This window comes from Diospyros lotus, chromosome 5, assembly GCF_014633365.1.
Source record: "Diospyros lotus cultivar Yz01 chromosome 5, ASM1463336v1, whole genome shotgun sequence".
Lineage (NCBI taxonomy): Eukaryota > Viridiplantae > Streptophyta > Magnoliopsida > Ericales > Ebenaceae > Diospyros > Diospyros lotus.
In genome coordinates this window covers 1952738-1977870 of record NC_068342.1, presented here as the reverse complement: position 1 = coordinate 1977870, position 25133 = coordinate 1952738, and the positions used below count along the sequence as shown (strand labels likewise).

At 36.3% G+C, this 25133-nt stretch overlaps 1 protein-coding gene across 1 annotated transcript; it reads left to right on the top strand.

The window, feature by feature from the left end:
• Window positions 1-611: 611 nt before the first annotated feature.
• On the top strand, window positions 612-23899 carry LOC127801633 (dynamin-2A-like). The gene is made up of 22 exons (XM_052336918.1): window positions 612-1070; window positions 2433-2483; window positions 2673-2793; window positions 2928-3017; window positions 4885-4946; window positions 5051-5165; window positions 5349-5691; window positions 7105-7252; window positions 8096-8197; window positions 8311-8430; window positions 10189-10272; window positions 10352-10479; window positions 10907-10991; window positions 11151-11286; window positions 12365-12441; window positions 18660-18716; window positions 20477-20630; window positions 20751-20899; window positions 21242-21355; window positions 21439-21506; window positions 22318-22490; window positions 23217-23899. The coding sequence occupies exons 1-22, from the start codon at window positions 921-923 to the stop codon at window positions 23441-23443; spliced, it is 2754 nt and encodes a 917-aa protein (XP_052192878.1). The 5' UTR covers window positions 612-920; the 3' UTR covers window positions 23444-23899.
• Window positions 23900-25133: the final 1234 nt, after the last annotated feature.

The window sequence follows — 25133 nt, the reverse complement described above, 5'->3', positions numbered from 1 at the left end:
TTTTGACATTTCAAAATAAGAAACATTTAAAAAATGTTGAAACGACACTGACTGAGTGTTTCTGTGCATCAATACTGGACACTAATGGGTTGCTAAATGACACAAAGCATTTCATTGTCTATTTGAGTTTGTTTCTAATATTATTAGATTTTTTATAATAATTTGTCACACACATTTTGAATAAAATAATTTATAAAAAATCTACAAATTATATGACCGAGACACTACAAAATTATAAAGACTCATAAGTTTCAAACACTAAACACTCTCACTGCCAACAAGAAGACATTCACCGCACAAGAAGTACTTCACACGAACACCAAGCTAGAGTGGAAAGCTTCCCAACTTACAACGGATATTTTGTGGAGTCTGAGGCATGATGATCACTGGTTGTTGACGGTTAGGGGTAGCTAACCGCAATTACTCAAAAAAATAAAAATCCGAGGAGCTGCTCACAAATTTTGAATTTCAAATTCTAGAAGTCCATTCCGAACCTTGTGATCCTTCCAGCGCCGTGCCACCCACTGTTTAAATAATTAAAAGAAAAACAAAAATACAAACAAAAACTCTTTTACTCGTTTTATTAGGCACAGCGAAAGCGATTCAGAAAGTTCATTTCTCCCTCTTGTCTTTGTTTGGTCCTCCCTTTCTCTCTCTCTCTCTCTCTAAATTTTCAAAAAGTTAAACTGTTGAATTTCCGGCCTTCCGCCGGAATCTTGATACATATATAGACAGAAGAACATTCGTAATTCCATATACACCGCTACTCGTATGCACAATTTCTCTCAAAACCTAGGGTTTTGTCTCTCTCCGTGGCTTGAATCTTGATCTCTACCGTGTCTTGTGCTCTATCGATCTGAATTCTGTAATTACGTAGTTTGATACATATACACCGTCGTGGTTTGGTGATTGGCGGATCGATGGACGGGATCGCGGAACTGGCGCAGCTTTCCGATTCGATGCGGCAGGCAGCGGCGCTGCTTGCCGACGAAGACATCGACGAGAACTCTCCATCGTCATCGTCGAGGCGGCAGCCCACTTTCCTCAACGTTGTTGCGCTCGGCACCACTGTGAGTTGTCGTTACACGAACTGAGGCTATTGAATTCGGTGATTAGTTAGTTTAGTTTACGGATTTGGTGATTAGATCTCTCGATCTAGGTGCTTCGGGCTCCTGATTTGGATTCCTGTAGGTGTGTGCGAGCTAGATGTTGTGAAAAATGTGTGTGCATTTTTGGCAAATAAGTGCTGAGAATAGTTTCATGGTTTTCTGGAATCTACGGTTGCTTTTGAGGCAATTATCGGCAGTAGTGTCCCAAGTCATCTTCGTTTGATTTGTGTAGTATTTCGTATGTATCGGTACGATATTAGTTAATGTTGCCCGTGTTCTTTGTTATTAGATAATTTAAGTTGGGTTTCATAAGTAAGAATCTTCTGCTGCCGATGCAGTTTATCCCAAATATTTTTTGTTCATCGAGGATTGCGGAAGGCATTTTTTATGTGCTCTATTAGTTCAAACTCTTGTTTTACTGCTTATTAGTTCCACGTGCTTGATATAGACATTATGACCATAGTTAGTGTTCTTTATTTGTCAATGAATTATCTGGAGGATGTTGTTTGTCGATAACGTCTCTTTTTATTGATCACACATACATTTATGATCTCCTATTCCACCTGTTCAATGATTATTGAAATATGGGCGATTGATGTAGCCTATTGAGATGTCACTCTGGTGGAATGCAATGTTGCAACTCTGTTCAATATACCTCCTAATTAAAATTCCAAATGATAAGCAATAGCTTCATTGGAAAAGGTTCATGGCTTTGCCCATTAGCTGCTGGAATACTTTACCATCACTGCCAGCACTCTTTGTTATTGCCATACATGAATGCTACGTTGTGGTGCATTGTCATTGTGGCCACTCCTGGTAGTGGTAGTTTCAGTAGTACCATTACTGGATTTAGCACCTTTGTCATTAATGCTACCATTTTTTTGTTGCTAAAACTGCCACTGTTGGCAGTGGGGCCATCACAATACTTCTTGCTGTTGTTACCGCTAAAGAACCAATAGCTTGTTTAGATGTTGTGTTTAATCTAAAAGGTCTACCTTAACTTTGGTATGAATCCAAAATTATATTTTTAGTCATTTTATAAAGGCTTCCTGAATTATGTTTGAGATAGTTGATAGGAAGTATGGAGTACTTTCAGATTATAGAAAAATGAGAATTATGAGATAAGTGAAATAATTTTGACATCTAATGTAGCTTGGGTATGTTGATCATAATTCATTAACCAATGCAGGTCAACAATTTTAGGAGCTAGAATAGTGGAATAGCAGATTTATGGATATGATTTTTTAATTATTTATTTTTATTGAATACTTATGGTTATTTTACTGCCCATATTAAGTATTACTAACTGAACAAATTGGTCAGGGTGCTGGAAAATCAGCTGTTTTGAACAGTCTAATTGGTCATCCTGCTCTCGTAAGTTATTTGCTTTCTGGTATTTCTTTTTCTGACTTAGTGTAATGCTTTGCATTTTTTCCTGAAATTGTCATATTTATTAGGTAATGTTTTCTAGTAAGAATGTAAATTTGTATAATTTTTTGGTGGCAAATAATTTTGTAATAATGTTTTGTTTGTACATTTTTTTGCCATGTTCTTTTATGGCAGCCAACTGGTGAAGGTGGTGCTACTCGTGCTCCAATATGCATTGATTTAACAAGGGATAGTTCTTTAAGTAGCAAATCAATTATTTTGCAGATTGATAGTAAGAATCAGCAGGTTTCTGCAAGTGAGACCTCTTTCCACTCTGTAATCTATTTGTTACCAATAGATGATGTGTCCAAGCATTTCTATGAAGTGAACATTGTAGAGTGGTCTGGCAATGAATCTGATTGTTGTTCCTTTCTTTTTGGCCCAAAACAGGCGCTCTTCGGCATTCCTTACAGGATAGACTAAGCAAAAGTTCGGGGAAAAGTCGTGATGAGATATGTTTGAAACTCCGGACAAGCACGGGTTAGTACTGATTGAAGTGTCCTATTCTTTTGCAAATGAAAAATGATAACACACGTGTTTGCTTATGCACTCAACTTTTGTTACATTCTCTTATTTATATGATTTTAAAATCAACAAAATATGATATTAGTGCACGGAATCATGTATCTGTGCATCATGTATGTATGATACACAAGATGTGACTGGAGTGGGTTTTTTGTTTTGTTTTCAGTCAACTAGATTTTGGCTAATCAATTAGTGCAAGACAAGCTGGAGTGAGAGTGTTTGTAATATAAATATGTTCTGACCGGAATGCTAGTAACATTTTTGGAGAACACAAACATGTAGATTATCGTTAGGCCATCATATAACAATGTATATCTTTATTTAAACAAAGATCTGTTTTTCTTCAAATACCCATATGCTGCTGTTGTGTTATCTGTTTTGCTTCAATCTTCACCTTTCTGTAAAAATAACCGCGCTTATATACCATTTGAAATAAACAAACAAAAACACACAAACAAGAACATTGTTGGTATGAGAATACTAATATTTCTTACTTAATTACTAAAGTTCTTATCCATAATGATATATTTTTTTGCTCTCACATTCCATAAGTCCGCACATTTTATGATTTGAATTTATTGGTTTGACCAAGATTTCTCCTATTTTGAGGATTGGAATGATGGAATGTGATTCAATTTTCCCAGGTAGAGCATTAGATCATTTAGGCCTAAGCCTTGTCACCCATGCTGCAAGGATCCCTTAACAAGTGGAGCAAAGGGCTTATTTATTTAGGTTAAATTCCAGACCACCCCTGAGGTTTACCTATATTGAACCAACCTACCCTTTAAACCATTGCTCTCTTGATCTCTCTCCTCTTTGCCATCTCTTTTCTCTTTCTCCTCCCTTATTTCCCTTTCTCCTCTCCCTCTCAGGGATACTCCCTTCATTGATGGCCACCACCATCTCTCCCTTCACCGCTGGTCAGCACAATCTCTCCCTTCTCTGCTGCTGGCTGGGTACCAATCAGAATCCAGATGAAGATGAATCTAGGATAAACAAACCCAGATTCGCTCATGATGGTCACTGGTGATGCCATTGTTGGCCACCTGTTTTTGTTTTTATATTTTTTTATAATAGCAGTGGGAGAGGGGCATTTTGGGAATTTAGAAAAAAATAACTGGCAGTTAACTTTAGGGGGGTAAGTGATCCACGTTTATAAAATTGTGTGCTATTTTAAAAACACGTGGTTGGTGCAATTTAGGCAAACCTCATTGCTGGTCTGTGAAATTTAGCCATTTATTTATTGTTTCAGCAACTATTTTTTTTGGTCTCCCAAAAATAGATAAATTTAAGAAAAAATGTTTGGAAAAATTGTTTAAAGGAAATATATCTCAAAACACCTAGTTTTAGGACATAACAAAATTTAAAATTTTTGTTGGTTCAAAAAATTGTTGTCATGCGAAAATGAAAACTATATGAAAGTAAAGCTGTTTTCATAATTTTCAGTCCTGAAAAAGGTGACAACTGGAAAAAAAAAAAAAAATAGATTCCATAACTAAACAAGCTCCTCCCACTTTAGGAAACTTGAATGATCAGTAAAAATAGGAAGAAAGGGAAGAAATAGCAAAAGATCAATGCTTATATAGTACAAGTGAATTTTGAAAAAAGTTCAAGTAACCTTATGTGACTACAAGGAACCTTAATATAGATGCTTGAAACATGTTCACAAAGATGAAGAAATTACTACAAGGAGCCTTTAATTACTAATCAGCTTGGTAAGATGCTGCTGATAGCATGTTTGAAGAATTGAATTTATTGTTTAATGCAGGACAACTCCCAATTTACACTTTTCTATTGTTTTTGTTTTAATTTATTTTGGCAGCTCCTCCATTGAAGTTGATTGATTTGCCTGGAGTTGATAAAGGAAGTTTTGATGACTCTTTGGTGAGTACTGCTTCTCAGATTTTCTGCAGTTGCAAAGGGTTGTTTGATTAAAAAATGACATCATTCCTGTGGATGCTGATCCAATTTCCCCGTCTTTCATACAGAGTGAGTATGTAGAGCACAATGATGCAATATTGCTAGTTGTAATACCTGCTTCCCAGGCAGCAGAAGTTTCCTCATATAAAGGCCTCAGAATTGCAAAGGAATATGATGGAGAAAGTGAGTTTGCTTTTGACCTTATGCCTGTTGGCTAGTTGTAAATGAATTTCAACTACCAATTTTTCTTGGGAATTTTTTATGGTCAAATTTTTTAAAGATGTTATTGTCTATTGTCTATTGTCTATTTCTCCTTTTCCCTGAAAAAAATAAAAAAATTGAATAAAATCTGCCTGCATATTGTAGGTACCAGAACTATTGGTGTTATTAGTAAAATAGATCAAGCAGCTACAGAGCCCAAAACCCTTGCAGCTGTTCAAGCTCTTCTTTTGGGTCAGGGGCCACGAAGTACATCTGATATTCCATGGGTTGCTTTGATTGGTCAAACGGTTTCAATATCTTCTGCCCAGTCAGGAAATGTTTGGTCTGAAAACTCTTTGGAAACAGCTTGGAAAGCTGAGAGTGAAAGTCTAAAATCTATATTGACTGGAGCCCCTCAAAGTAAGCTTGGTCGGTTAGCTTTAGTGGATACCCTCGTTCACCAGATTCGTAACCGTATGAAAGTCAGGCTTCCAAATCTCCTTTCAGGGTACTACTACCAGCTACTGCTTGATTGTTCGTTTCTTTTATCATTAATCTAAATAGTATCATTACTTCTACTATTGTGTGTTCTACATATTCAATCTTTGTTTGTGTGGTTTAGTCTTCATTCTTTGATATGCCAAATAAAATCAATTTATTCTAGACGGATTCAAAATGGAGGGGATAGCCTTAATTTGTATGATAATTTTTTCCCCTTTTTATCTCTATTCTTCTCCAGTTAATAGGGTCAAATTGTTAATCAAAGACATTTGCAGGAACTAGCAGTACAACTTGATTTGTATTGCCTTGCTGTATATGCTTGGTGTTGCATAGCTGCTGTAGGTTTATGAATAAGATTGAAGCTGATTCTAAAGTTTTCTCGATCAATTTTAATTGTGAGCTTCATTATTATTTGTTAATTAGTTATTCTTCACAGGCAAAGTTGGTTGACCAGAAAAACACTTAGTAACTAACAGGTCATGAATTTTTCCAGATCTCCTGCTTTCATTGTGTTTTTTTTTTTTTAATCTAATAAGTCTTCAACTTGTCAGACAAATAGAAGCAAAAGATCAAGAGGATGTTTTTTTTTTAAAAAAAAGTGAATTATATCTTATGTAATCTAGGCTAAACTGGTCTATTGCCTTTCTATTTTGTACTGTTTATGTGCTTCCCTTTTTTATAGTCGGTTACTCCTTACCTGCTGATCATCAAAGAAAATAGATTCAGAAAACTTCTTGTTTAATTGGATCCTATAATCTCTTTATATAGATCTTTTCCATGTTTGGTTGCAATTCAGCTGAATGAATAGACCATAAAAGGGTGATCGCACAGACAAAGGGGCTTACTATTTTCCTGTGGTCTTTAAGAAAGGATTTTCTCTGTATAGTTAGGACTCGACGATTCTGGTTTGATGTTATAATTTTAACATAAGCTACAGTTCCACATTATGCTCCAAAACTTCTTATGAGAGGGCATTTGAAGAAGTACTTATTTGTTCTTGTGCCTAAATGGCTTTTTGTTGTATATGGCTGTAACTTTATAAGAACATCTGTTCTTGTTTTCTTTAACATTTTCTTCAAAGGCTATAATTTATATGAAAGCAGTATCTTAAGGGGGCAAACCCTATACAAAATATGCTAGTTGCACCATGTGATCATCTGAAAACTTAAAAAAAGGATTTAGAAGAGAAAGAAGAACTGCCTTCTGACCTGAAAGAAAATGTGAATAAGGATGTTCCCATGAACTAAGAAGGAAAACTTTCAGTTTCTTTCTGATTCATTTATGCATAGAGTTTGTAGATGAATTAATGAGTATTTTAATGCGTCTGAAAATTTTATCCTGCATCATCATGATATACTTCAGTTTTATTTTCCTTTGGTCGCCTGCTATTATTATTTTTGAATTCTTTTGACAATTGCAGGCTTCAAGGAAAGTCTCAAATACTGCAAGATGAATTAGTAAGGCTTGGTGAACAAATGGTTCATAGTGCCGAAGGTACACGAGCTTTAGCATTGGAGCTTTGTCGGGAATTTGAGGATAAGTTTCTCCAACATATTACAACTGGTGAGGTGAGAATTTAAGATAAAAAATACTACATTCATGGATTTGTTTATATATTATGGTTTTTTGAGACAGGAGAGGATCGTAGAATTACCAGTTTTTATTAGCATTTTTCTAGTGTTTTGTTATACCATATCCCATTCAAAAAATTTCCAATGTTACAGTACTGAAGCATACACCTTTTGTGTGCAAAAATATTTTCATGGTGTGTTAGAATAGCACATAGAAGATCCAGAATTGCATGGTAGGACTTCAGTGAAGGAAAATGAATGGAAGTAGAAATTGTGAAGGATAAATGTTTACACTTAGTATTGTTTTGTATGCAAATGAAACATATCCTTCCTCATATTTGTTTGGGAAAAAAATTGTTAAGAGATAGTAAAGTGATTAATTAGGTAATTTAAATACCATTTTATAGTTATCTTCTACAAGGTTGGGTATTTGACATTCGAACATACCAAATAATTCACTTTCCCCTTATTTTCCTGAAGTTGAATAGGCAATTGTTTTTTTTTTATAAATGCTTAAAATAATAATACCTCTCTCACACTGCCTAAACTTTCCATTCTTCATACTTATTTTATTATAAGATTTTCCAAGCAATCTAAATTCCTTCCAAATCCTTATCAGTTCCATATGCTTCAATCTGAATGGGGTGTTTCCCATTTGATTGAACTTCTACATTTTCGAATCCTTTGATCATTTTAGTTTGGACTTTTTTTTTTTCTTCCATAAAAGTTTTTGTTTTATGTTGGTATTGCTCCTTTTTTGTTCATCTATGTTATTTTCTCCAAGAGAGAAATCAGAAAACTTTTTGCTGCCTTTCTTAGCTGTTGTTTTAATTATTGCAGGGTAGTGGCTGGAAAGTTGTTGCTAGTTTTGAGGGAAACTTCCCTAACAGGATTAAACAGCTTCCTTTAGACAGACATTTTGACCTAAACAATGTCAAAAGGGTATCTGTCCTTGTCTTTTCTAGTTATAATTTTGAGTGTTCTCAGCATTTCTTTGATAATAAGTGTTTATGTTATTATATGCTTATATAACTAACCTTTTAAGTTTCTCCCAGATTGTGCTTGAAGCAGATGGTTATCAACCATATCTTATATCCCCAGAGAAAGGATTGCGGTCTTTAATAAAAGGTGTTCTAGAGCTTGCAAAAGAACCTGCACGGCTTTGTGTTGATGAGGTAAAAAATGTAATGATGTTCATTTTTTCTATATGGATTTTGTGTTCAAGGCTCAAAAAAAATTTTATGAGTTCCTTTTCCAAGTTAATTGTTTAATTCCTCCTTTAATTTTGCTAATCTTTTTGAATTCAATCTTTTGTGCATTTAGTATCATAGATACTTGCAATTGATATGATTGATTTAATTTGAATCTTATTAAAAAATGTAAATTTGAAACAGTTCTTCTGAGATATTTTTATTGAGCACAAAAGATGGTTATTATCTTTGAAATATTTCGTGGAGTTCCAATGTCTTCAATCATGTTCGAGCATTATTATTAGAGTTTTGGTTTTGCACTGACAACTCATATTGTGTTGGTGGCTTAGGCAAAAAAAAGGGTATGAATGCTAAACTTGAATTATGGAGGATACCTTTGTATTCAATGGTTTCAAATTGAATAGGTCAGAAATCTGAATATGTGAATGAAAATATAGTAAAAATAGAAGTGTTGATGATGCTGTGGTGTGACTCGAACTTCAAATTGTTCCTGTAAAAGACCAGTTTAGAAATGTCAGTTCAATTGTTTAAGAGGGGGTGGGCTGATTATTGAGGCTGTCTGCTCATAAAATTAAGTGTGATGGATAAATACTTAAAGTGAAGAAATACGTACTTCATTTTATGATTATCTTGATATCCTTTTAAAGTTAAAAGACCATCTTTGTTGTAATGCTCAGAATGTTGTGTAAGAACTAACACGTGCAAAGTTTGAGTGTAATTGATATGAGGATGTTACGGTGGATGCACTTGTCATATATGAAAAGATTGAATTAAAAATAAGATGATTTATAATAAGGTTGAAGTGGCCCCTATTGAAGATAAGGTGGGGGAGATGTGATAGATGTGCATGCAAAAGCCAACGGATAGAATGGATGAAATTTGTAACAAACAAGGTTGGGAAAGATTAAGGCTTGTGATGACAAGAACAATGAATTTTGACTCCTGTGTTACTATACTATGCCCCACTCATAAATGCTCAACTGAGTTTATATAAACATATATTATATATATATATTTGATATGTGTAGCTGTGAACCTATATTTCTTTTGCCGGAAGTTTTTATTCCCCCTTGTTAATGGGCTGTGGTTTTCTTGTTTAAAATCTCTCTCACAATTGTTTCTCTTGACTATTTCTTCCATTGCATTGTTGCAGCTGTCACTGAGTCATAACTTTACAATATTCTCTATTTATTTTGTACGCCAGCACTTATAAACTTATATAAACATTTCTTTTTCTATACCATTAACTTGATTTTTTGATATTTGTGAGGTTATCTATCTTTTACTTATGTAGGACTGTATTAAGAATTTTATGCAATTGTCATGATAACTCATAGCAGGCTATCATTCTGTGGACCTATATCTGGCTACTTTAATTTCCATATGGGGTATTACTTTCACCAGAATTAATTGATCATGAAGTTCTTCACTAGTAGGGCCACTACAGTTTTCTTTGTCTAAGCTTTATGGTCTTTGTTTCAGCATTTGCCAAATTACTCTGATAAATCCCATTGATGTTTTATTTCTTAGGTATCCTGCCAATACATGCAATGCCATCTGATAAAGAGATTACACCTGGAATCCACACTGTCACACTGATTTAATTGTGATAATGGATCCACTGTTTTCTTCACATTTTGCATCTACATTTCTTGTGAATGCACATATGGATGCTGTATTTTTCCTTATTTGAAGCAAGGTTTTGTGTAACTTTGAAATCAGGTACACCGTGTACTTGTGGACATAGTTTCAGCAGCTGCAAATGGAACACGTGGTCTTGGACGATATCCTCCTTTTAAGAGAGAGGTGATAATGGATTGCTTATTTCTTTTAAGTTCTGTAATAACTTTTCCTGGTAATAATGAATAATTGGTAATTCAAGTAGGTTGTTGCAATTGCAACTGCTGCACTGGAAGGATTTAAGAGTGAATCAAAGAAAATGGTGGTTGCACTTGTTGATATGGAGCGTGCATTTGTTCCCCCACAACACTTCATCCGTTTGGTGCAGAGGCGGTATGTTCAATAGTTGGATTGCTTTTTTAATATCTTAAATATGTAAAATCTTTCCTGGTCAATTGTTTGATTTAAATATTTTCGTTGGGTGATATAACTACATTTAGTTCAGCTATGTTGCATTGAATTCTTTCAATTTAACTCCTGTTCAAAGGTTATTGTTATTACTAGATGCTGTGGTACCCTAAAATTCCTAATCTGATATAGTCTGCTTGGTGCCGGGAGTATAGAATGTTCAATGTGCTCCAATTGGAAGATTTATGTTGTTTACTTTTGTGTATCATGCATTATTACATTGGAAGATTTCTTATTTGGTAGTCATTTTGTCCGAAAAAACATCATTCTGGGGTGAGGAATTTTGATTTTTATTTAATTCTGTGGTTTCTTGGATTATCTTCTTTATCAATTGATGTTTAAGTCTTGCCAGGATGGATAGGCAGCGACGAGATGACGAGCTTAAAAACCGTTCATCTAAGAAGGGACCTGACGCGGAGCAGTCCATATTAAATAGGGTTTGTGTGTTTCCTTTTAATGCCAAAATAGTTTGATGCTCATTATTATCTTATTTGGTGTAGATTGTTCATAATTATTCCCTTTCCTGTTTACTTCTTCACTTTGTTACAATGTCCCTGGAAGTGTATATATTTAACTATTTTCTGTGTCCTAATTAGGCTACTAGTCCTCAAGCAGGAGGCCAGCAAACTGGGGGTAGCTTAAAATCAATGAAGGATAAATCTGGTCAGGATAAGGATGTACAAGAGGCATCAGGCTTGAAGACTGCAGGGGCTGATGGAGAGATCACAGCAGGTTTTGCTAACATTTTACTCATTGGTTTTGTTGATCTCATTTATAATAAGTTCCTTTTGCCACTTCTGATAATTTGCATGTCTCTACTTAGATCTTTCGAGTTTCCTTACTTTTTGTGGGGCAATCTTAGAATGTTCTAAATCATGCTACCAAGAGGAGCCTTTATGTGATTCTATAACTAAGGGTTGGAGCTAATGCATGTATTCTTTTAGTAGGTTTAAGATGTGCATCTATTTGTATTTTTTCTTTTTAAATTTTCATGCTCGAGTCAATGTAATCTCTAAAACATGATATTAAGTACAAGAGACTAATTTAGTTCTTCTAATGTATTAGATTTTTTAACATTGCACAGGTTATCTTATAATGGCCCTCCAAAAGATATGAACATGGATAGAGATGATTGGAGGTTTGGAATTCATATAGCCGGCCCCATATTGTGGGATTAAAGGCTTTATGATTGTTTTGTTGTATTGTATATATTATTCATTTGCACACACAATATGCTTTCTGTTCTCTTACATGTGTGAAGTCAATGCCCATATTGCAATTTATAGCCCATTTAAAGACCATTGTTTGAAGTTAAGGTTGTTAAAGTAATTCTGGGGTCCTTGATTTAAATGTTTTGACCTTATAGAACTGTCTCTTCAACATTTTCTTGACAAATGAAAATTGATGTAAAATCTTTCTGTGGACACAAATATAATGCAATACCACAATAACTATATCCCCAATGTGAAGTCAGAATTCCCAAAGCTTTGACAGGCATCCAAACATGTGTGGTTATCACTTTTTGTGGTTGAGCTGGTAAAGATGAGTCAACAATAGTTGGTCTTGTTTCTCAATAGGCAAGTTGAGAGATGGAAAAGAGTCTACTGCTCTATGAATCATCATATTTGGTGGATCAACTTGAGTGAATCGTGTTTTGGCAAATGTGAGCTGTCATCTTGAATGAGAAATCTGAATTAATGGAGTTTCAAAGAAATATTAAATGAATATAGTACTATGGTGGGCTGATGAATTTGCAAATATCATAGCCTTCTTGTATTCTAATTAAAATGAAGTTACTGTGAAATTGCAGGTTTCCTATTAAAGAAGAGTGCAAAAAAGAATGGGTGGAGTAGACGATGGTTTGTTTTAAATGAAAAAACTGGAAAGGTTAGTACTTGGTAATATGTCACTTTCCACGATTCAAATGTGAGATGAATGAAATGGAACTTAATGAACGCACTCTTGTTGATTGGAGATGATACATGGGATACTGTGTCAGTTTTTCTGCTCTATTGTTTTTTCTAGATTCTCGTTTTATTTAAATACTTCTTCTACTCGTGATAGTTCTTGTCTCTTGCATAGAGTGTATCAACTTCGAACAATATTGCACTTGCTATGTTTTTATCCTAATGGCCAATGTTCTAAAACGTGCTAGGCGCTAGTCGGGCACCAGACTGGGGCCTAGCACCTAGGAAAAAGGCTGCTTGTTGCTCGCTAGGGAACATTGCTGCATGCTGCAGCAAGGAGCAATGTTTTTGTCAAAAAACTAGGAAAAACTTCCAATCTATTATCAACTTAGCCGAACACAACATATATACAGAGAGGTTGCCAAGTTTAGGATATCTCCTAAGTTGGATACCTTCGTAAGTTAGCCTAAATGAGTTAGGCAACTCTCTAACTTAGCAATCTTCCTTAAACAAATTAGGAAGCTGCTTACAAGGAATAGAAGAAAATGAAAGAAACAAATTAGGAAGCTGCTTACAAGAAATAGAAGAAAATAAAAGATTCTAATCTACAATTTACAATCAATCAACCAAGAAAAGGAAATAATATCAGGACAAATCAACTCATTTGCTAACACTCCCCCTCAAGATGGAGAGTGTATGTCATACATTCCCATCTTGCTGAGGATCTTGTGAAAAACACCACCCGATAAGCCTTTGGTAAAGACATCAGCAAGCTGTCCACCAGTAGGAATGAAAGGAGTACAAATTAAGCCATTGTCAAGCTTCTCTTTAATGAAGTGTCGATCCACCTCAACATGTTTAGTCCTATCATGTTGAACCGGGTTGTGAGCAATGTTAATGGCTGATTTGTTGTCACAATATAATCTCATAGGAGCTGTCCATCGAATCCGTAAGTCATCTAAAATAATCTTGAGCCATAATAACTCACAAATTCCCAATGCCATAGATCGAAACTCAGCTTCAGCACTAGACCTTGCCACCACATTTTGTTTCTTACTACGCCAAGTAACAAGATTGCCACCTAGAAATGTGCAATAACCGGAGGTGGACCGCCTATTAACAAGGGAACCAGCATAGTCGGCATTCGTGTAGGCTTCCAAAGACATAGGGCCACCCGTCTTAAATAAAATACCTTTACCAGGAGCACTCTTAAGGTAATGAAGAATACGATGCACAGCTTTAAGATGACCCTCCTTTGGACTATGCATAAATTGACTTGCTACTCCCACAGCATATGCAATATCCGGCCGAGTATGAAAGAGATAGATTAGCCTTCCTACTAACCGTTGGTAAGACTCTTTATCAACAGCACCTCCCTCCATGTCTTCACCAATTCGATGATTTTGCTCAATTGGAGTATCAAGAACCTTGCAGCCTAGCATACCGGTTTCTTGCAAGAGATCTAACACATATTTATGTTGAGAAATGAAAATACCTTTCTTAGACCTAGCCACTTCAATGCCCAAAAAATACTTTAGGTTCCCAAGCTCCTTTATTTCAAATTCCTAAGTCAAACACTCCTTCAATGCTACAATTCCATCTTGATCATCACCTGTCACAATTATATCATCCACATACACTAGCAAAGCAGTTAGTTTACCAGTTGGAGAGTGGTGAATAAACAATGTGTGATCCCCTTGACTTTGCTTATAGCCCAAACCAAACATTACTTTGCCAAATCTCCCAAACCAAGCTCTTGGTGACTGTTTCAGTCCATAGAGAGCTTTGTTCAAGCGGCATGCTAAGTTTTTTCCTTGATTAGGAAACCCAAATCCAGGAGGAATCTCCATATAAATCTCTTCCTCTAAGTCACCATGTAAAAACGCTTTTTTAACATCATATTGATACAAAGGCCAGTTTAAAGTGGCTGCCAATGATAATAGAATCCGAACAGTGTTCATTTTGGCCATCGGAGCAAATGTTTCAAGATAATCCACACCATATGTTTGGGTATAACCTTTGCCCACCAACCTAGCTTTGTACCTTTCTAAAGAGCCATCTGATTTGTATTTGACAGTGAAAACCCATCTACATCCCACTGGTTTCTTGCCTTTAGGAAGTTCTACCAAATTCCAAGTATGGTTCTTTTCAAGAGCATTCATCTCAACTCTCATGGCTTCCTTCCAATTCTCACTGCTTAAAGCTTCAGATAGGTTTTTTGGAATTGGTATGGAAGAGACATTGGTTAAGAAGGCCTTGTAAGCTGGGGACAGATTAGAATAACTGAGAAACAAGTGTAATGGATGCTGGGTGCAGGCTCGGGTTCCCTTCCTTAGGGCAATTGGGACATCTAGATCATCTAAATTGAGTGTAGATGGCTGATGGTCAATTGGAAGAGATGCTGGTGAAGTAGGTTTAGCTTCAAGAGAAGATGGAATAGAATTCTGGTGGGAGTTAGATACTGGACTGCACTGATCAGGACTTAAGTTAGATAATTCAGCATGCTTAGATGGAAGTTCTGGGGCTCTCTTTCTTGTATACACTTTCAGAGGTTTAGAATGTGACTGAATAGTTTCTCTTACATCGGTATTAGCACAATCCTGAGGATTAGGACAAGCTGAAAGAGTGGAGGAACATCTAGGACAAGCTGAAGAGGAACATGGAAGAGTATGAAGATATAACTCCTTTGCATTTCCACCTAAGAAATTAGTCTCCCCATGAGTGTAGAAATTCTGGAAATATGACTGATCTTCCACAAATTTAACATCAGCTGAGACGAAGAATTTTTTGGATGGAGGATGGAAACATTTATAACCCTTTTGAGTAGGAGAATAGCCAACAAAGACACATTTGAGGGCCCTAGGATCCAATTTTCCCCTATGAGGAGAATGGTTATGAATAAAAACTAAGCTGCCAAACACTTTAGGACACAAATCTGTGGGAACAAAGTTTGGAAATCCTTGAGTAAGAAGCTGAATTGGACTTTTGAAACCAAGGTTTCTTGAAGGAAGCCTATTGATAAGATAAGCTGCAGTTAGAACAGCCTCTCCCCAATAGTGTTTAGGCACATTATTATGAAACAACAATGCTCTTGTAACTGTTAATAAGTGACCATTCTTCCTCTCAGTTAGCCCATTTTGCTGGGGAGTATAAACACATGATGATTCATGGACCACACCTCTCTCTTGAAAGAAATGAGAGAGAGTTTGATTGAAAAAATCCTTGGCATTGTCGGTTCTCACTCTTTTAATTTCAACACCAAATTGGTTTTTAATCATGGTGTAGAAATTTTGAAAAATGGAACAAACATTTGATTTGTTTTTAAGAAGGTATAACCACATTACACGGGTACAATCATCAACAAATAACACAAACCACCTTGCACCTGAAATGTTAGGGATAGGAGAAGGACCCCATATGTCACTATGAATTAAATTGAAAGGAAGAACACTTCGAGTATTATTAAGAGGAAATGAAGCTCTTTTATGCTTAGCAAATTGACAAATATCACATTGAAATTCCCTACTATCTAATCCCTTGAACAAAGAGGGATACATAGATTGAAGAACCACAAATGATGGATGCCCTAAGCGAAAATGATGAAGCCATAGGGTATCCTTATTGGATTTAGCTAAAAAAGACATAGGAGGAACATATTTCAGTTTACTAAATTCTTTAAGATAGTATAGCCCCTCTTTCACCTTAGCATGCCCAATCATCTTCCTCGAGTCCCTTTCCTGAAATTCACAAGAGGTTGGAGAGAAGATAGCAAGGCAATTAGCATCTTGAGTCAGTTTTTTAATAGAGATGAGGTTGGTGTAAAGTTTAGGAACATGAAGAACATCTCTTAGGATCAAAAGATTGTTCACACTAATGTCCCCTATTCCAGCAACAGTAGTTAGGGATCCATCAGCCAGAGCAATCTTTTTGGTTCTTGGACAAGGCTTGTAGGATAGGAGTTTTTGGGAAGAATAGGTCATATGGTTGGTGGCACCAGTGTCAAGAACCCAATCTGGTTTAAAACCTAAATCTGAAACTTTTAAGCTGGAAGAATTGAGAGTAATACCTGTGAGAGCAAGATTTGAAGAACTTGCTCCTAGTTCCTTCTCAAGTGAGCCTAATAGGGTCCTCAACTTCTCAATTTCTTCTTGTTTCAGCCCCATAAACTCAGCTTGTTCAATGCCTTTGCCTTCCACTTGTTGTCGGCCATTGATCTCTCCCGATCCCAGTTGACTGTTAGCCATATATGACTGCCCATTAGGCTTAGATTGTGGATGTTGTCCTCCTCTAACTGGTTTTCCATGGAGCTTCCAGCATTTATCAACTATGTGCCTCTGCTTTTTGCAAAAAGTGCACCACAAATTATCTCTATCTATGGTACTTCCATTTGAATCCACTTGTCTTCTATCTTCTTTAATCCACCTTCCACGACCAGCTCCCTTTATAGTGAGTAATGCTGATCCCTCTAACTAATGATTCTCTAACATCACTCCTCTCCTACCTTCTTCCCCTCGAATAATAGCAATAACTTCATTTAAAGAAGGTAGGTCAGATTTAACCTAGGATTTGGATCCTAACAGCATCATACTCCAAGTTTAGCCCAGCTAAGAAGTCACAGATCCGTTCTTTCTCCACAAATCTCTTTTGAATGACTGCATCCTCGCTGCACTTCATTTGGATGCACTTATAGTGATCCAATTCTTGCCACAAAATCTGCAACAGATTAGAGTACTCAGTAACAGATCGATTGCCTTGTTTTGTTGCTGCCACTTTTGTTCTGATTTCATAAATCTGTGCAGCATCATTGATTTTGGAGTAGGTAGTCCTCATAGCATCCCATATCTCCTTAGCCGTAGTTAGAAACATTGCCGTATCGCTAATCTCTGGATTCATAGCGCTCCAAAGCCATGACATGACTAATGAGTCTTCTTCATCCCATGCAGCGTACGTGGGATCCTCCTTTTGAGGCCCGGTTCCCTCCAAGTGGCTCAATTTCCCCTTGCCTTTCAAGAAGGTCTTGATTAATTGAGACCACTTGAGATAATTTTTTTCGCTCAACCTATAAGCCGCTTGAATAATCGGAAGCTCTCCTCCAGTACTTATCCCATGGCTGGAACCCCCCGTAACAGCACCTGTGGCTGTGACTTCGTTCGTACCTTCCGATTCTCCAACGTCGCCCATACTATGGTTGGAAGGAAAAAATGGATCAAGGTATCTCGGCTACAAACAATCACCGAAACCCTATGGCTCTGATACCATATCAAAAAACCAGGAAAAACTTCCAATCTATTATCAACTTAGCCGAACACAACATATATACAGAGAGGTTGCCAAGTTTAGGATATCTCCTAAGTTGGATACCTTCGTAAGTTAGCCTAAATGAGTTAGGCAACTCTCTAACTTAGCAATCTTCCTTAAACAAATTAGGAAGCTGCTTACAAGGAATAGAAGAAAATGAAAGAAACAAATTAGGAAGCTGCTTACAAGAAATAGAAGAAAATAAAAGATTCTAATCTACAATTTACAATCAATCAACCAAGAAAAGGAAATAATATCAGGACAAATCAACTCATTTGCTAACAGTTTTTTACTTTTTTATCGGAGGCGGAGGAAGTTGGATACATATTGGAGGAAGACGAGATCGGCGACGAGAGAGAATGACCAATAGATGAGATCGGCGGCGACGAGAGAGAACGTCCAAGAGATGAGATTGGCAACGACGAGAGAGAACGACCAAGAGACGAGATCGATGGCGGCGGCAACGAACGACCAAGAGACGAGATCAGCAATGGCGACGAGAGAGAGAGAAAGGGAAAGGGGAAATAGGTCGGCCCAAGATGCGCACGACTAGGCTGCCTAGGCACTGTCGTGGCCCGATTAATTGGGCCCGACGCCTAGGGGTGCTGAGCAGCCTTTAATCGCGGCGGCCAGTGGCGCTTAACGCCTAGGCGGCCGCTTAACGCCTAGGCGGCCGCTTAGGCCGCATTTTCGAACATTGCTAATGGCCAATATAAAAACAGGAAGGAAGATTATGTCTTCTTTTGGTTATCTTTACTTGAGATTAGACAGCAGTGTCATGTTCATTTCATCATTTATAGTTGATTTTATCAATTTATAGTTGTTATTTTAAAAACTAATTATTTTAGCTGCTTCATACATTATTTATCATCTGAACAGTGTTTTGATATCAACTTGCAGCTTGGATACCTAAAAAAACAGGAAGAAAGACATTTCCATGGTGTTATCACGTTGGAGGTATTGTGCGCCCCTTTATGCTTCTGGCATTTTAGTTGTGAAGTGTCTTACTGGGAAATAGATTCAAGCATGCTACTACTCTCTCTTTCAAGTTCATATATTTCTCACCCAGGCTTTTAATGAGCTACAAAACAATCACATTTGGACATCCCATTACAAGATCTTTATCTAGTTGTCTTTATTTGAGCAAATATCAGTAATGACAGCCGCTTACCAGAATGACATCTCTTTTATGTAATGATTGACTTAAGACCAACTGCTATATTTACTTGCCTAAAATTCTTATCAATGGGATTAGTCATCATGATATTGGAATTGTGTGTTATGTTGTTGATAATATATATGGTGTATATGCTATATAATTTATTTCCCCCCAAAAAGTGGAACATTTGATATGTTTTTGTTTTTCTAATTGTCAGATAACTTTCATTTGAAATAAACATGTGAATTGAACGTGTGGTTCAGCGTGCCATTATCTTCCATTTTTTTCGTGAAGAATTCAATTCTGACCAATGCAAAACATTATAAACAGTTTGCAAAACATATACTGAGAAAAAAAATATGAAGACAAATGGATACTCGAGAATTAATGTGACCCCCCTCCATCTGGGCTTGAGACTGACTGTGATAAGAAATAATACCTTAACACTTGAAGTGTTAAGGGGATTATTCAACCCCAAGCAGAGTTTACCTGAAGCATAAACTACCAAAATATATGCCTCTGAAGAAAAAAAAATATAAAGAAAATTTCGAAGTTCCAACAAATTTTATGTATTTTCATCAATAGAATTGTACAAAAAGCAGGCGCTAAAGCAAAATAGAATTGTATGAAAAACTGGTCTCGAAATAGGATTTGTGATTCGGGGTTTGAGACTTTGAGTTACGAGGTTGTTGAGAGCGACCATTGTAAATTAAGAGAAGGGGAATTTTTAGGTAATGATGGAATGCTAGTAAAGGCCAATATCTTTGAAACGTACTATTTTTGAAATTTATCCTGTACTTTATAAACTGCTTGGGTGTCAAATATTTAATGACCCGAATTCTGGCGTCATGTACTATTCCTTTGATAATTCTCTTGTTTTAATTTAGCCAATTGACTTTTTGGTTGGCCATTTCAAATTTTATTAGAAGCTGTAATTTTGTGTTTGTGTGTCCAGTAATACAACTGTTGCATCAAATGAGTTAATCATTTCCGAGTTATATGTTCCTCTTGCTGTTATGTGTTATGCAGCAGTCCAATTAATTGAGCTTTTACTGTGTTTAGCTTTCAGAGCCAGACTTAAAACTAGTAAGAGTTTGGTTCATTAGTTGAACAGTTGCGTAACTGATATGTTTTATGTATTTAATTCAAAAACGGTAAAAGTATAAAGATGGGATGAGAATACTCAGAATAGTGGAGTTATTCTACTAGTCCTGTCCAGACTATCAAGTCCAGTTCTTGAGACAACCTAGATGCGACTTCTTTTCACATTTAAGCACATGGAAATGTGACAAGGGAATATCTGCATGTTTTAGACATTGTGCAGCAATGATAAGCTGCTTGGTTTATTCTCCCCCTTACCCACCAAGCAATCTACCCGACTAACCAGCTGAGTTGGTAGTTGAACTGGTGTTACTGGGTCAAAAATTGTTGTCTTAATTTGACAGTTATTCAATATGGAACCAAGTTGGGTCCTTGGGAAATTATTAGAGGTTGACATGTGCACAACTTAAACTGAACAAGTAGACTAATCTATATTTGATCTTCTATTCTTGTTCAGGAATGTAATATTGAAGAAGTTTCCGATGAAGATGAACCCCCTCCAAAAAGTTCCAAAGACAAAAACAAAAAAGCGAATGGACCCAATTCTGCAAAACCGCCGAGTCTTGTTTTCAAGATTACAAGCAAAGTTCCATATAAAACTGTTGTTAAAGGTAGGCCAGTTACCATCATGTTGGCCAACCATCACTTTGGCTTTTTTCTTTTTTTTGGTCTTACCTTATTTTTTGCGTGTTGATGTAATAATGTTCACCAAAATTTTCATGGCTTTGCAGCTCATAGCGCTGTTTTGTTGAAGGCTGAGAGCATGGCAGATAAGGTTGAGTGGTTAAACAAGTTAGGGAATGCTGTCCCTTCCTCAAAAGGTCAACTGAAGAGTGAATCTGGTCTTCCAATGCGACAAAGCCTTTCTGATGGTTCACTTGTGAGTTACTTTTTTGTGTTTGTTCTTTGCCTGTATTTCTTCTTAGTTTGATTGGGCTTGATGATTGCAAGTGTTTCTGTAAAAGTTGCTTTATATTTGTCTTCCCAATTACTTTATGTTCTTAATAAATTCTGTGAATTTTCTGTAAGCAAGAAATGAGTTTTTTTCTCATCTTCTTTCCTTTCTAGACATTCTCTCCATTTGTGCTTCGGTTTTGGTACTATTAAGTTGCTAAAACTTCAAGTTTCTTCTTTTTCAATCTGTTCTCAGTTCCATGCAATGTTCTTTTGTGTTATTACTGTTTAGTATTTTTTTAATTGTTATTTAACTTGCATAATCTAGGATACGATGACAAGAAGACCTGCTGATCCAGAGGAAGAACTTAGATGGATGGCCCAAGAAGTTCGTGGATATGTTGAAGCTGTTTTGAACAGCCTTGCTGCTAATGTTCCAAAGGTTAGTTTTATTTTCTTATCTTTATTCCTGCACTTTGTGAACTTTTGTATTATGTATTACTACCTATTCCTACACTTTTGCAGGCAGTGGTTTTTTGCCAAGTGGAGAAAGCCAAGGAAGACATGCTCAATAAATTGTATAGTTCAGTCAGGTTAGGCTCATTTATTTATTTGTTTATAATTTTATCATTTTTTGGCTTTGTCTATGGAATATGTTCGATCATTATGCATTTTTATTTAATGTATGCTTTTGCCTCCCTGAGGTTTTTGGAAAATCTAATTAGATACTTGGCATCTTGGCTTTTCGTTTTTTCCATATCTTATAAAATAGCTCTCCAGATTATATTTCTTTTGTTATTATAACCAGTCCTACAAATCTTTTAAAATAGACCATGTTATAAATTCTGAGAAACATCAAGTAATTCTATGTTTTTTACTTGATTTTGACATGTACTAACTAGGTGCTTATTTACTATATTGACAATGGACACAGAATATAGGTTCGGTTGCTCCTTCCTATTCTCAAAAATATTGAAAATAAGAAAAAGTTATTTTCACAATTTTTATTTTGTTTTCATTTCCTTCTCCCTCCCTCACCCCTCACTGCCAGTAACCCTACTGCTAATGTGGCCAATCGTCAAAAACTCTAATGGGAGCGGAGGGTGGCATCAAAAAATACACAGATTAAAAAAAAGTCAAACACAAAATTGAAAGCAAGATAAAGTTGTTAAAGCATGTTAATTTCTTTTTTTTTTTAAATAAAAACAAAAGTTGAACACAAAAAATTCAAGATGATGGCAACTTTGTCCGATGGCTCCTGAATGTTTCCGTACAGACAAAAAAATAAACTTAAGCCTTATACGTGTTTGTTTTATTTATATTTCTCATATCATCTCTTTCTCTCTTCCTATTAGAAACCTTCCAATGTGCTGCAACTTGACTTTTTTTCTCTTGATTTTGTAGTGCACAAAGTTCAGGAAAGATTGAAGAGTTGCTCCAGGAGGACCAAAACGTAAAGCACAGGAGGGAGCGTTATCAGAAACAGTCATCTCTTCTTTCAAAGCTCACTAGACAACTTAGTATTCATGACAATCGGGCAGCTGCAGCCTCTGGTGTGTTCGATGGTGGTGCATCAGGTAACAATAGCTAGAAAAGTCACTACTTTTTCATTAATTGTCACAATTGTAGATAGCATTCTCATATCTTTATTGCTATATGAAGATGTTAATTGATTCCTTCTTGTTCATGATCTTGTATGTGATGAGCCATTCAATTCTACTGTCTGTTAGGAAATTAAGTTAACCTGCATCCTGTTACTGCCCCAATGCGTTTATGTACAGAATTGAGAGAACATTTGGTTGGGAGAGGTTTGATCAGTAAGCAACTAAGTATGTGGATCGGAGTGAAAAATTTAGTACTTGTGCCTGGCCCTGTAGGGGTGACCATTTTGCTACTTCAAATGGCTACCTATAGGAAGCAAGGTTAAAAGTAAATCGCAATGGCATTTGGATGATGTCCCTATTCTGATTGAAGGAGGCAGAGTTATCCTTTAAGACCGACCCATATTCATGAATTAACACAATCAACTGCTGTAGTCAAGAGCATGCCAAGTTCTTTGATTTTGATCTGTGGTAACTCATCAATTTGACTAATAATACTCCTAGTTGGACTTAGCTTAGGTCTAAAACAGAGTTCGCTGTCAAGATTGGGAACTTGTTTTCTCACCATGCTGCTAAGCAATGAGATTATTGGACCGATTTCTATTATGTTTCGAGAATTTAGTTCATTCAATGCAACCTGCTTTATTCCACGTTTTGTGCTCTTAATTTTTGCTCATTTGATACATCATACATCAATTTCAGCCGAAAGCAGTCCAAGAACCAGTGGACCAGGTGATGATTGGAGATCAGCGTTTGATGCGGCGGCCAATGGCCCTGTTGACTCCTCGTACGGATCCAATGGTCACAGTCGTCGTTACAACGACTCTACCACGCAAAATGGGGACATAAGCTCAAGCTCGAGATCTGGCCGCCGCACGCCTAACCGGTTGCCTCCAGCACCGCCAGGTGGTTCTTCATACAGGTATTAGATAGGTAAAGAGTTTTGAGGAGGAAGAATTTAATTCATACAATTGTTGGCGAGTGTTTCCTCGTGGTGGCCGCGTAAAATCATTTCATTTGGTGTTATATAGTGTAGTAATAGGTTTTGAGGAATTGGAAATATGCGCCTGTGTACATAGATTGCAGTTCCCTTTCAAAAATCTTCTCTCATGTTCACAGCTGCTGGACTTTGAGGTGTACCTACTTTGTATTCATTCTGTTTCTTCTTTCTCTCTCTATCTGGGTCCCGTATTTTTCTAGTCTTATGGGGTGGGGTTGGTTGCTGCGGATGTAATTATTCTATTAAACATAAACTAGAAATTATTTTTTCCTCTTGCCTTATATTTTTGGGTTGGGGGAATGTCTTCTCGACGCTCGATCTGGGCTGTTGACTGTTGTGCATTTTGTATATGGAAAAGTAGTTCTGATTAATTTTCTTGTGTTTATTTTTAACTCTTCTTTTATGTTTAGAAAATAAAAACCCCTAGATGATTATGAAGCCTTTCATGAGGGATATGAGCTGGGATTATCGGAAATACTATGAAAATTCTTGTGATTAATTAATTGTAGCTGTTCTAATTAATGAATCCAAGAGCTGGGTTTATGATTTCATTTATATATATCATTAGATTGTGTAAGTGGCATTTATTTAGGCTTAAGGAATCCAAGGAGAGCATATTTCGCCTGAATGTGTTTTAAGATTGGAACTGGGCTACATTTATAGTCCATTGGGTCTAATAAATTTATTAAAGGAAAATGGATTGAGTTTAAATTGGGTTCAAAGTGAGTTGGGCTTGTCTTTGTTTTAATAAGAGTGAAAAGTGACTAATTGTTGTTGGGCCAAGAATATATGAAAAGTTACTTAATATTTTAAGTTGAACGGGCTCAAGTACGGGTGAATTTTGAATTCCGGCGACAAAATTTACACCGTCAAATCAAATCTTCCATGTATAAATTCACATGGGTAGTGTTTTTTTTCCCAAGAGATTGACGAAAGGAGTTATTGAAGGGAGTTAAAAATATCAAAATATTTTTGTCTATTTTGTAAATTTGTAAAATGTGTCATTACTTATTGCTCTTTCATCTCCCTTCCTATAGTCGTCAATGTAATTGCGGCCTTGCTGCTACCTTCGCCTCGTTGCCTTGTCGACCGTCGCTACATTCTCAGTAGCGGGAAGATGCAGCGACGGCAGTGAGGCAACGACGATGAGGCAAAGGTAGCGGCAAGACAACGGTTGCATCGATGGCCATGGGAAGGAAGGGGAAAGAGCTGCAGACAGTGACACATTTTATAAATTTACAAAGTGGATAAGGGTATTTTGATCTTTTTGACCTCCTTTGATAACCTCTTTTGTGCATCTATCATTAATCCAATTCACATAGCGAGGTCTCTATCCAATTGACGTGGGATAATATCGTTTGTATTCTTGTTAAAGTTTAAAATATTTAGGATAGAAAATTGAGTCGTCCTGCTTTTTATTATTCTCGTCGGTTTGTATCTCAAACTGATAGTAGGTTTGGGTTTTTATCTCAAACTAATGTTCTCCAATCTTTTGGGGTCAATTAACTATAATTAAAAATTTGAGATGAAGTAAAATGTGATGGCATCAAATGGTAATATGTTGGGAAAGAGAGAAAAATATGCAAATTCTAATTGTCTAGCAACCATTCTACTTGCTA